Source organism: Chenopodium quinoa, unplaced genomic scaffold (genome assembly GCF_001683475.1).
Source record: "Chenopodium quinoa cultivar QQ74 unplaced genomic scaffold, ASM168347v1, whole genome shotgun sequence".
In the NCBI taxonomy this organism is placed as follows: Eukaryota; Viridiplantae; Streptophyta; class Magnoliopsida; order Caryophyllales; family Amaranthaceae; genus Chenopodium; species Chenopodium quinoa.
Genome location: NW_018744420.1, coordinates 818,851 through 832,543, shown reverse-complemented (window position 1 = coordinate 832,543; position 13,693 = coordinate 818,851). Strand labels below are relative to the sequence as shown.

Below are 13,693 nucleotides of genomic sequence, written 5' to 3'. Positions count from 1 at the left end.
CCACCACCTCTTCTTCCTCCTCGGAGCTGGAGTCGGCCCCTTCCTCTTTCTTCTCGTCCTCCTCAGCCGCCTGCTGCATGATTCTTCTGTTGTACTCTTCAGTACAAGCGTTGAATTTCTTGTCCCATGCAGCATAACAAGCTTTTGGGAAGAGGGACGACCAGGTCATCTTCATGATGTTGGCCGAGTCCTCCATCATGCTCTGGGCTAGAGCCAGCTTCTCAGTCTCGGTCTTCGCATTAAGATCTTTGGTGATGGCCGCCTCCTGCTTCACCTAGCGATCCTTGACAGCATCCAAAGACTTTTGAAGGCTCTCGGCATGGTGGGCAATATGTTTAAGTGGTCGCAGCTCATCTTTGAGGCTCTTGACCGTCTGCTCTAGCTCCTAGTTCTTTTTGTTGGTCGCCTCCAACTTGTCTTTGATCTCCAAAGTGGCCTGAGCCTGATAATAAAGAATATCAGTTGTCAAAATTTCATTTTGGGCAATTTGAAACATTGCCTTGTCAAAGTCAGAGGCGGCCATGGCTTTGGCAGCTTTTACCTCTTTGTTTTTGGCGCTGATCGGCCTACGGAGGCCGTGCACACGGAGCATGATCTGAAAAAGGAGCACCAGACGTCAGATTTGCAAAAACAGGCAGCAGGCAAAGTCATTCAACATTTAACAAAAAATGCTAAGTATACCTCAGAGAGGAGACCCATGATTCCGTCTAAGTCAAGGGTGCCGACTCCCTTGACCGCATCCCTCTCCTCTAGAGGGATGGCTTTAACCATAGACTTGGCCATTTGGACCAAGTCTGGTTCTTGAGGGCCGCCTGAATTCAAAGAAAAATTGTTAGAACCAGAGAGAGAATATCAAAGGAAGAAAAATTTAACAAGGGCCGAAGGAGCCGGTTATACCTCTTGGAGGCCGGCTGTCCCTAGGGACTTGTGTTTGTTTACCCCCACTTTGTGGGGTGTGCGGCTGTTTGTCAGCCGACTGTTTTCTGGCAAAGCCAGGCGTACTCCCAGCTATTTGTTTCCGAACCTTTGAGTCCGGTTGCTGGGAGGAAGAGGGTTTGGATGAGCCCGCCTGCAAAAGCACAGAAAAGTCAGTACTGGCAAAAAGAGGAGTTCAAAGAGAAATTCGAAAGATCAGAAACTCACTATGGGCGTCTCCTTGGCGGGAGAATCAGAGGAGGTCTGCTTGAGGCTCATTATGGAGGTTCGAAGAAGGGCGACCACCTTCTTTGATGCAGAGATTTGGTCCATAGCCTCGACTGAAAATAGGCAACAAAGAGTTAGTTAAACTTGTACAAATAAATCAAATGATGCATATACAAGCATAAGAGGCCGGCTACCTCTGGAGGTCCGACTGCTCAGGCCGCAGGCGGCCAAAAAATACTCATCATACAACCATTGAAATTTAGGGACGCAATTCAAAGGCACTTGCTCCTGTACCCCAGTAGTAGAGTTGGCCCTAATCTCTACTTTGAAGAGTCCTCGATCAAGGATCTCTTCCCTTGCCCGACGAGGAACAGGCGGTATGCTAGGGCCGCCTGCAAGAAGAGGCGGATCCCTATTTCACCTATTGTACCGCTTGTTCAGGAGCTTATCAAGACTGGAGACTAGGAGGAAAGTATTTCTCCAATCTTTCCACTTATTTTCTTTCTCCCTAGTCATCAAATAGCCTTTGTGGCTTGCTATTCGGTACCAGCCGGTATCGCTTGCTTTGGGGGTTCGGCTTAAGTAATTCATATGGGTGAACGCCTCAAAATTCGGCTTTACCCCATGCATCTCACACCCGGCTACGTAGCCAAGTATGTTGAACCAAGAATTGGGAGTTAACTGCCATAGCCCCACCTCGTACACATCGAGGATTTGTTGAACTGCCGGATGCAGGGGAAATTGAAGGTCGGCCTTAATGGCCGCCTCGTAGCAGCCAAAGCAGGCGTCCCCAAAACTAGACCTCGCGGGCCAGACGACTGCATCTTTGGCATCCGGCACAAATAACTCAAAATTCGGACCCATCACATGGTCCGAGAGAAAAGTTTCTATTCGCTCCTTCATAGCCTTGATCCGTCCTTTTGGGACGTGACAGTAATAGGGGGTGTTTAACTCCCTATGGGAGGAAGATGGCTCTGACCAGTCGACCCCTTTTTCGACTGAATGAGTAAGTCTCGCCTCATATAGGCGAGAATGCCTTTCTTCTGAGCCTGGAGAAAGGCGACTTGAAGAACTGACTTCGGACTCACTATCAGAGGAGTCCGACTCCCCTCTCCCTGAGGGGGCCCCGACCCCTCTTCTTCAGAAGGAGCCGATTGCTGACCAGCTAAGTCAACTGTAAAATGGGAAGGGGCCACCTTGGCCCCCTCCTCAGAGCTCTCGGCAGCAGAGCCACCTCGGGTCCTTACGGTGTCAGGCGTCTGGTCCTATAGCTCACTAATTTGAACCCGGAATGAAGAGCCATCAAAGCTTTCAATCCTCTTTGTTCTTTTTGTTCTTGCCATACTGTCCTGCATAGATACAAAGACAGTTGGATTCCGGAACTTGCGCAAAGTTTGAAGTAACGCACGGCAGTAGGCACCCCCAGTCCTAGACTCAGTCGTCCCCGGTGACCGGCTGATTGCTAACCTAGGCCGTGCCGGATCCTTTTGAGGCCTCATTTTCAAAAAGAAAGAAAAAATGCAAAAGAAAAGCAGAAAAGGATAAAGAAACAAACGGTTACCTGAAACTTAAGTTCTGAAAGGGAGCTTGATCAAACAGGCGTCTAATAAAAGCAGGCGGTTGGTAAAATCAGTCGTCCAGAAAATCAGAGCTCAAGTTCAGGGGTCCGAGAGTTCTCTTACAAAGTTCGCAAAATGTGAACAAAAGACTTGGTCAACATACCCTTATATAGGGTAAAATGAGAATACGAAGGGTCACTTCTGAATTTAAAAAATGAGCGGGAAAAAGCTCTCGACCAATCACAAGACGACACCTGTAGCAGTCCGTCGCCTGTTACAGGCTGCCACCTGCGACCAGTCGCGTGCCACCTGTGAGGGGCAAATGATTAGAGGGTTTTCCCCGCCTAATCAGTGTACGCCACGTGGACCAATCAGGTCCTGCCAAGTGTCCTCCATTTGGACCTCTCAGGGCCTGCCACGTGGCACACAACCATTTGTCCACCATGGACCAGTCATGCTACGCCATGTGGCCTATTGATTACCAACTTGGAGGGAGGCCACCTAGGCCCACTTCCCAAGAGAAGCCCAATCGGCCCTAGGTTGACCTAAACCTAGGATTGGGCACGCTTCCCAAGACTATAAATACATTAATTAATCCTCATTAAAGGGGATTCAGCAATTAATTACTCTCACCTAACTAGAGAAGCCAAAACACACTGATCACTCCTACCCTTGAGGAACCAGATCTCTCGCCCTTTACTTTTCCGCACTTATTTACTCCTCAAATAAGTACTAACTTGACCGTCGGAGGCGGAGCTCCCACCACAAGGAGTCTCCGTTGTTTTGCAGGTACAGGCGCAAGGATACCAGTCCCGGAATTGTAACTCTCCCGCAGGACATCAGAAAACCCCGAAACAATAGTCATAAATGTTTGTGCGGAAAGGTATATCAAATCTTTTTTATTTAAAGTATATCTTTGTTACTAACAATTATAAAAAATTATTTTTGTATAAGGTTTTATACTATAATTGAATTTTTTTCCATAGAAAAAAAAAAAACTACTAAGGACACACCAGGTTATGACACATGTCATTACTGGTAAGTCTTTTAGTATATAGTTATTGATTGATTGATTATATTATGCATTATTTACAAGACAAGAAGATTACCAAAGAATCTATAAGAAGATTACAAGGTATTTACATAATTTTTTGTTTTAATGTACAAGAGAAGTTTTTGCTTGAAAATTATAATTTTGTTGCTTTATATTAGTGATTGCTCCCAAGTACCACCCTTTTTCCTAATTTGATTGCTCCCAAGCTTCCTAAATTGCTTTGTTTCATTATGTACTCCGTATATAGTTAATGTCAAATTGTGGTTTTTTTTTTGAATTGGAGGCGGGTAATATATATGTTTCCATATAATTCATCTTCTTATGTCCCAATATAGTTCCACGCATGTTGACATTTTCTTTTATTTTCTCTCTATTTTTGGTCCTTATAATGTAATTTTTTGGTTTTGATTGAATTTTAACAAGGAGTAATATATAAATTTTTTTTTTATTGAATTATATTTGGGATGGTTGTCATTAGTCTACACTCTTGGTTTTGATTGAATTTTAACAAGGAGTAATATATATAAAAGTTATTTTTTATTGAATTATATTTGGGTTGAATTAAATTTGGGATGGTTGTTATTGTCATTAGTCTACATTTTATCAAATTTCACTAGAAAATCTTTTAGAGTTATTTTACTATTGTAAATAAATTGTGAGTTGCTCCCACCTTTTCTATCATGTAATTGATGTTATATACTTTCACAACCTATATTAATCAAAATTTTGAGCAAATTAAAGATTTAAAGTGCATCTTTAATTATTACGGACTATATTGCTATAAAGATTAGGCAGTGTGAAAAATGACAATATGGGACATAGAGAAGGGGTAACCAATTTCAATGTCAGTGTAATCTAGTACTCCATATAACGTGATAATATTTTTTTTTTTTATGATCAATTAGTACTGTATTTTACTAAATTTCTTTATTTACAGTCATAAATATTAAAGAGGAAAATTTATAATATATACATAGACAAGTTTATGAGAAAAAAGTTGTCCAATTATTTGAGCAAATAAAAAAGTTAATCGTGCATGCATTGTGTGCGCCTCTAAACTTGTAACTTTAAAAAGAACACTTAGTCAATCGGGAACAAATATAATTCAAACATACTGAAACAGAATATCTTCATATCTACAAGCTATCATGTTTTCCACATAAAAAATCCTAGGTTGTCAACAAGAAGAAAGAACTCTGGTGTACAATATAATTTGATTAACTTAAAGTCAAGTTTATTTTCACTCCTCTAATAGAAAAAGAAGTTTCCATTCCACCACTCCGCCCCTTTCCTTTGAGACTTAGAATGATTTAGCAATGGTTACAAATTTACAATCACTTGTTTTCGTCAGAACATGGTCACTTTGTAATATCAGGAGAACATCTATACAAGATAATATGGGAAGGAGAACAATATAATGGGCAAAAACTCTGGACTAAAGGCACATCATTGCATAATTGTTGCATATTTTGAGCATTCTCTAAACAAACTAGATTCAACTAAAAAAACGCTGGAACCAAAATATAACAATGATTAACAACAATGAGAATTCATCATGCTACAAAATGTTAATCAAACAAGATTAATTCCTAAAACCCCTGCTAAGTAAATAATAGTATCAACTGAAATCACCACTATATACTTGACTAAAGAACAACTTACAATTTATCGTCATAATCAATCTTCTTCAACTTCATACAGCCCGGATAGAGCCCCCCTTGGACTGCATATAGATTTGCAGTAGATAAGGTATCTCAGTAGAGTACTTGGTAACATACAGATCAATAAACTCCTTTTCTGATATATTAAGCATCCAAATGAACCGTGTACACTTAGTTAATTTCCTCTCTATCAAAATCTTCCAAACAGTGAACCTTGGAACAACCCTTTTCTCAATTGAATACGTCAAAACTTTAGGATAACCAATAATAGTCTCCCTATCAACCTTTACTGTATTAACAAAATAATCCATAGCATTCCTAAGTTTCTTCTCAGAGCAAGACAAACAATGCGGAGTCCTAGTAAAAGTCGATATAACCTCCTCAGTAGACCACCCTAAACTCTCAAAGACCGAAACCTTCCTCTTCCAGCTCAACTTACTATGTGACATTATGACACGAAGGTTGTGTATATACTTAACATCAGTAGGCTTTACCCCCATACATCTTATCATTTTCACTGCATATTTGATCCTTGAAATATCTTGGTACAAACACCTAGGCTGCAAAACAAGCAACTCCTCGATTCGTCTCTCGGGCACCCCTTGTTCAATCAAACAATCCAGATTCTCTTGCAGTCTTTTCCAATCAGAAGTAACCAAGACCCACTATGAACTGTAACTAAAAGCTTATCAGGGCAGCTCACATATCTATTAATTATACCCATTGCAGGCTTCAATTGCGCCTTTAAACTCCGAAACAAAATCGCCGGAGAAGCAACCACAAGCCTAGGAAGATACAAACCCTTAATCCCATTTTCTACTAGAAATCTAAGCTTAGGTTCAAGATTACTTGTAATCCTACAATTAAGAACAGCTGGGTGTTTCTCAATAAGTCTAATAATATGAGCATTAGAAAAATTATGGGATTTCAAAAACAAAACAACAGAATCAAATCGTTTCTTTTTCTTCTCTTCTAATACAACCCTATTCGAGGCTTTAATTGCAGAATCCAACGAAAGTCCACATGAATTTGTTAAGTATTGAATTGGGAAAGATGATAAATTAGGTAGGATTGATTTAGAAATCTCAGATTTAATCTTCCTTTTACGGAATTTAGGGTTTTGGGGAAATGGGTGTGCATTAAAGAAGCGTTTTTGGAGAAAGGAAACTACCCTTTTGAAAGGAAGATTAGCTGCCATTGTTGAGTTTGAGTATGCTATTAAGAGATGAAATTGAAATGAGAAGAAATTGAAATGAAAGAGAATAGTGTAGACCTGAGAGAGTGTGATGCTAGTGGCAGTTGCGGCGCAGAAGAAGACGACGGCAACGCGAGCGAGCGAGCAGAGTGTTGGGGTTGTGTGGGTTTTGAGCGGGGAAAAAAACAAGGGATTTGTTAAACATCGCCCGCAAATTACCATATAAAGCCCACAAATATGACTTGGTATGACAATTATGCCCATTTTCTAAAATTGAACAAATCTCGATTTAAACAATGTGGAGCCGTACTGGCTCGTCGGGGGAGACCGGAGGGCAGGCCGGAGATGCGGGGGACGCCGGAGGTACGTCGTCGTCGACGGAAAACGAGGTAAGTCACCGTTAAAATTCACGGTGTACGTAACGGCGTCTGAAAGAGGTGGCCGTGCAGTGGCTCCGGCGCCTAGGGATGGACGCTCTTACCGTAGCATGGACGTAAACAAAGACAAAAAATGCCAAATTGGAACTCTATCTATAGTTCTATACTATGAGTATATATTAAAGTAATTATCAGATTATTCGGATTGGACACTTGACATAATCTTGTGAGAAATTTTCCTTCAAAATGCTCTATATTTTTTGTAACTTTTTTTTATATATACGTACGTAACGCATAAGAAATTTAAAGATAGAAATTAAATAATTCAAATTAAAAAAAAAAAACTACATAAGTCATTTAATTTCAATTAACTCCACTTCAATTAACTATCATTACTGTTTGGGTCCAATTTAGTTATCCATAATTAGGCCGATCCAAATGATTTAATTACAAAAGCCCAATGCAAGGTTCAACTCTCCACAAGCATACTAAGTCAATCAAGCCCAATCAGCATGGCAAGCCCATCTGACTTCAAGGGCCCAGTCCTCCTCATTTGAGTATAAGTATAAAAGCCATCAATTGTCTCATCTTACATTCATCTACAATCAGCCTCAAGCAATTAATTCTCTTGCATAACATTTACTCTCACTGAACTGACCTTAGCATCGGAGGGGCCTTTCTCGGCAACCACCCCTGAGGCTAGTTTACGTGTGTTCGCTGTGCAGGAAATCCTCGGCCCAGTCACCACTTGGACCGAGATCAGTCTTCTCCCTTGAAAAAGATCTGTCGAAGGTCCAATTATTTTCATACTGAAACAATTTGGCGCCGTCTGTGGGGAGGATATACAAAAAACTAAGCCAAAGATCTGCCAATCTTAGTAAAAACATGAAAAGAGCGGCAAAAGCACCAAGAGTGCTAAGAAGAAGAATGGTCCAACCTCTTCAAGGAGGGACAGAGACCTGATTACGATGAGGGAACATCAACCGATTTCACCTTCACCGGAACCAGCTTCTTCTTCTTCAAAAGCTCCTCTTTCTCCGGAAAGGGAAGCTTCGGGGGACTCTCCATCCCATCATACTCGCCAGCCGACAAGCCCGTCTAGGCTCAGTCGCTCTAATGCGAAGATTCCTTCACCTCAAAGCCTACACTCTCGGTCTCAGCCGAAAGAAACCCCTCAATCGGGGCCCTCTACGGAGGAAGTGGCAAAGGTCGTAGCGGTCTGCATGGAGTTCCTCAAAGCCCAAGGAGGACAACTCCCGTTAACACCCCATGAGTCTTCACCTCTACAGCCGAGACACCTAAGAAGGAGAATCGGTTAAGAGGAGGATGGACAAGTTCCATCCTACAAGGAGCTCGGGGAAAAGTGGCAAGAAGACACTTGGAGGACCGAGCGAGAAAGGAAAAAGAACCCTCAGTTCTTTCACCATTCCGAGACCCGGGACTCTATAAGCTTTCGGAGCAACAATACCACCTCTACGTGGCAAGAGCCTGCTCGCCAAAGCGTCCATGAACGCTTAGGCTCAAGGGAGGTAGACGTGCGTAGCCGTCTCATTTAGCCAGAGGGAACCAGGCCCTACCCCGAATTTTCTCGGCCAGGGACGAAAACCACTTCCACCTCTCTAAGAGAGAGAAGCGAGGTCCCTTCGGCTAAGCAAAAAGGGAAAGTCGTGATGGTCCCTACATGCTCGCCCTTCCAAAGTTGGATATTGGAAGAGCATGTGCCGACGGTAAAAATACCGCCGCACATCACTTACGATGGTACCTCAGACCCGAAGGATCACATTGCCTCTTACGAGGGGCACATTTATCTTAACCCCAGATCTGAGGCTACGTGGTGTAAATATTTTCCAACTACTCTCAAAGGTGTTGCACAAGCGTTGATCACCAAGGGAGTAAAAGAAGGCTCCATAACTGATTGGAAAGACCTTTCCAACAAGTTTAAGAGCAAGTTTTCTACGATAAACCGCCGAGAGAAAACAACTGCAAAACTGATGAGTCTACAACAAGCGGAGGATGAAAGCCTCCGAGACTATTGGACTCGCTTCAGCAACGAGTCATCCACAATTACAAGTCTGGACCAGGGCCTTGCCGTATTTGCACTACGGAATGGCTTGCAAGCTCGAAAGTTCCTCGACTTCATGGTCATGCATCCCCAGCAGACCTTAGAGGAAGCATTGGATGCCTCGGATAAGTTAATCCGAGCCAAAGAATGGAACAAAACAAAATCCTAGTCCTAATCCGGGGCTGGGAAAGCCAAAGGACAACTGTCCGAAGGCCAGGCATCGAGGAAAGGGAAGGCGAAAGCCTCAGATACGTCCTCGGCTGCTGAGCCGAAGAAAGAAAAGATCCTCCCTTACACGGGGAGATACGTTCTTACACTCCTTTTACTCTTCCTCGTGCTAAAATCTATAGCACGACCAAAAATGAAGGGAGATTCAAGAAGCCTAGGCCACTTCCACCATGGCATCAGCACAAAGGCAAAGACCGATGGTGCGAGTTCCACGAACCATCTGGACATCGCACCGAGGAATGTCTTCAGCTGAAGGACCAGATTGAAGATCTGGTTCGAAAGGGCTATCTATAAAAAATTTCTCGCGGATCGCCGCGAGGGGAAGAAAGCCGAGAAAGATTCTCGACAAGATCTGGACTTTCTCCGGAAAAAAGACAAGCCAAGTGACAAGGAAAACCTTGACATTCTTGCCATTACCGGAGGAACCTCTCGGATCGCACAGAAACCCCACTTGTGAGGCTTTACCCATCAAGTAAATCATGTTAAGTTCCGAGCACCTCAGTATCCGGTGCCGAACATTCTGTTCACAGCCGAAGACTGCCGGGGGGTGGTGTACCCTCATGATGACCCATTAGTGATCGTAAGGGGCATTGCAAACCATAACGTTTGGCGAACCCTCGTCGACGGTGGTAGTGACGCGAGTATCCTCTTCCGAGGAGCATTCGACCAGCCGAAGTTGGAGAGCAAGCACCTAACTCCAGTACCCTTCATGGTATCTGGATTCAACGACTCTTCATCATATCCAGATGGGAAGATTCTTCTTCCTGTCACCATAGGCCGAGGCCTAGCACAACGGAACATTATGGCTGAATTCATGGTCGTGGATGTTCCATCTGTGTACAACGTGATTATGGGGAGACCCCTCATTCACGATATTCAAGGAGTTGTCTCGATGTACCATCAAACGATGATATATGTTTCGGACGAGGGACACTCCGAAAAAATTCAGGCTAGCCAAAAGGAGGCCCAAAGATGCAACCACCTCAAACCATCCAAAAGTCGCCGCGACGACAAGGATGATGAGGAGGAAAAAGAAAAGGACCGAGGTACAAAAAGGCCTAAAGGCTTAAGTGCTTCGGCCCAAGGAACCCCAGCAAAGAAAACATCTTTGGGGAAAGAAAAGGCTGGTTCCTCTTCTGAGCTAAAGGACTCAGAAGATCAGCCAAAGTCTAGGAAGCCTGTTGATATTGACTGCAGGCCTGAATCCGAAGAGTCCAGTGCCAAAGCTATGGAGCTAGACAATCAGACAGAATCAATACCATTGGCCGAAGGATATACTGAAAGAAGTGTCAGCATCGGACTTGGACTAGATCCGAGCTTCCGTGTTGAACTAATCCAACTCATTCGGGACAACAAAGATGTGTTCGCTTTCTCGACAACAGACATGCCTGGGATTGACCTGAACCTCATCTCGCATAAGCTTAATGTCGATCCCACATCTCGATCCATTAAGCAAAAGAAGCGGAACTACTCCGCTCAAACGAACCAAGACATCGCTGTTGAAGTCAAACAGCTTCTGGATGCATGTTTCATTGAACCTTGTCAATATCCAGAATGGTTGGCTAATGTGGTGATAGTTCAGGAGGCAAATGACACCTGGAGAATGTGCGTTGACTTCACGGACCTAAATAGGGCTTGTCCGAAGGACTTCTATCCCTTGCCGAAGATCGATCAGCTAGTCGACTCGACAAGTGGTCATGCCTTGCTTAGTTTCATGGATGCATTTTCTGGGTACCATCAGATCTTCATGCACCCCGATGACTGAGCAAAAACGGCATTTGTTACAAGCACCGGGGTGTACAATTACAAAATGATGCCCTTCGGATTGAAAAATGCGGAGGCAACATATCAAAGGCTGGTTGATCAGGTCTTCGCTAAGCAAAAAGGCCGTAACATGGAAGTCTATGTTGATGATTCTATCGTCAAAAGCAAAGAAGAGAAAGACCATGTTGTGGACCTGGCCGAAACCTTCGCCACTCTTCGCAAACATCAAATAAAGCTGAATCCGAAGAAGTGTGTCTTCGGCGTGAAGTCAGGCAAGTTCCTCGGCTTCATGGTCAGTAAAAGGGGGATTGATGCCAATCCCGCCAAAGTAAAAGCAACCCTTGATCTTCCTGAGCCGAAAACAAAGAGGGATGTTCAGCGTCTCACTGGCAGAATGGCTGCCCTGTCCAGGTTCATCTCTAAAGCCTCGGACAAAGGGTTTCCTTTCTTCAAAGCGCTAAATCTCCCAAAGTCTAAGGAGCTCATCTGGGAAGATGAACAAAGAACAGCCTTCAAGCAACTCCGTGAGAATCTAGCTCAACTCCCAACTCTGGCAAGGCCAGCCGAAGGAGAAACCTTATACTTATACGTGGCAGTTAGTCCAACCACTATAAGCGCGATGTTGCTAAGGGAGGAAGAAAAGGTTCAGCAGCCGATCTATTTCATCAGCCACACTTTGACAGATGCCGAGACACGCTATCCCCTACTCGAAAAAGTTGCATATGCAGTAGTGGTAGCCGCTCGGAAGTTGAGGCCCTATTTTGATTTCCATTTAATAATAGTATTAACGGATCAGTCGCTAGAAAAAGTCCTCGGCAAAGTAGAAAAATCTGGTAGACTAGCAAAGTGGGCTTTCGAGCTCACCAAGTTCAGTATCAGATACCAGCCGAGAACAGCTATCAAGGCCCAGGCCTTAGAAGATTTCCTGGCCGAGTGTTCTTATCAAGAGACACTTGACGAGGAAAAGAAAATCTGGACTGTTTTCACGGATGGATCCTCCACCATAAATGGTTCGGGGCAGGGGTAGTCATAACCTTGCCCGAAGGAAAATCCTTTGAGTATGCACTAAAATTTTCATTCAAAGCTTCAAACAACGAGGCCGAATACGAAGCAGCAATTGCTGGCTTAGAATTGTGCATAACATTGGAGGCTGAACATGTCTGTTTGAAAATAGACTCTCAGCTTGTTGTAAATCAGATCCGAGGTGAATACGAGGCCAAAGAGCCTTGAATGATAGCTTACCTCACAAAGATCAAATCAGTCATTGCGAAGCTGAGAACTTTTGAGATTGAACTGATCCCAAGGAGTCAGAATGCTCAAGCCAAACCATGGCGCGGGCGCGCCATCCGGAGGCGCGGGCGCGCCATCCGGAGGCGCGGGCGCGCCATCCGAATGCGCGGGCACGCCATCCGGAGGCGCGAGCGCGCCTCCTAAACTTTACAGATTTTCTAGAAACTCAGCGCGATTTTGTCGCGCTTTTGGAGCGATCCGCGCTTGTCTTTCACAGGCGCGCTAACAAGTGGAGCGATCTCTCCACTACAACACTCTAAATAATCCAACAATCCTCCCCCATTTAGAGTGTTCATTTAAATCCTTTCTTTACTTCCATCAAATAAGCTTCATCTCATGCATCAATGTCAATGTCCCTACGGATTGAATTGACACTCAGTATAACACACTTAACGATGATCATATCCCATGATTTCCATATGGATTGAATCACACGGATATCTCTAATCATTCGAAGATGAAATACACACAAGATAACTCGAATTTAACGTCACTTGACACTTTTATACAGCCATGTGTCCGTATCTCTCATAAGTTCATCAAAGTCTATATGTCCAACTAGACTTCTTGAAGCGGCTAAACTTCGAACTTATATAGGTAGGTTCTCATATACGTAAACGTGTCCTTGTGACTAGACACTTTCATTTAGAGCTTCTCAACTCTAAATCTTTGAGAACTTTGAATTGACGCTACCTTACCGTCACAATTAACATAGCAATATGGGTCATCAAATATTGCTAACAAACAAAGTTGTAATTCAACTACATTAAATCTAAGACTTGATGTTTCTTCAAGCGTTAGATTGGGTTTCACAACTTTGTGCTATAGGACATAAACCTATTCCAGTCAAAGCAAATATGATGGAATGTCTTGGCATTGCTTTAGTAAAGCAATCCGCCAAATTCATTTTCGTGGGAACATAGTCAAGACTTATGACCCCATCATTGATAAGTTCTTTCACTAGGCTATGCCTTAGTGAAATATGCCGAGACTTACCATTATACACTTGACTATAAGCCTTTATTAAAGCCGAATTCAAATCACAATGAATTGCCACCGGTGAGATTGGCTTAGGCAATAAAGGCAGCTCTAACATGAGATTTCTCAACCACTCAGCTTCCTTACTAGCTGAGGCAAGAGCTATAAACTCCGCTGCCATAGTGGAATCGGCAATGCATGTTTGTTTCTTAGAAGACCATGAAATGGCACCTCCCCCAAACAAAAACACCCAACTGCTTACAGAAGAGTCATCCTCTTTGTAAGTGATCCAACTGGCGTCCGAATATCCTTCTAAAACCGAAGGAAATCCACTATAGGACAAACCATAGTCCAATGTACCTTTAAGGTACCTCAAGACCCT

General features: G+C 43.4%; 1 protein-coding gene across 1 annotated transcript; it reads right to left on the bottom strand.

The window, feature by feature from the left end:
* Positions 1-3,780: 3,780 nt before the first annotated feature.
* LOC110696907 (transcription termination factor MTERF2, chloroplastic-like) lies at positions 3,781-13,492 on the bottom strand. The gene is made up of 4 exons (XM_021874234.1): positions 13,171-13,492; positions 9,971-10,112; positions 6,196-6,310; positions 3,781-6,082 (listed from the first exon to the last, which is right to left on the bottom strand). Exons 1-4 carry the CDS (start codon positions 13,490-13,492, stop codon positions 5,450-5,452), a joined length of 1,212 nt encoding a protein of 403 aa, XP_021729926.1. The 3' UTR covers positions 3,781-5,449.
* Between the last annotated feature and the right edge of the window lie 201 nt (positions 13,493-13,693).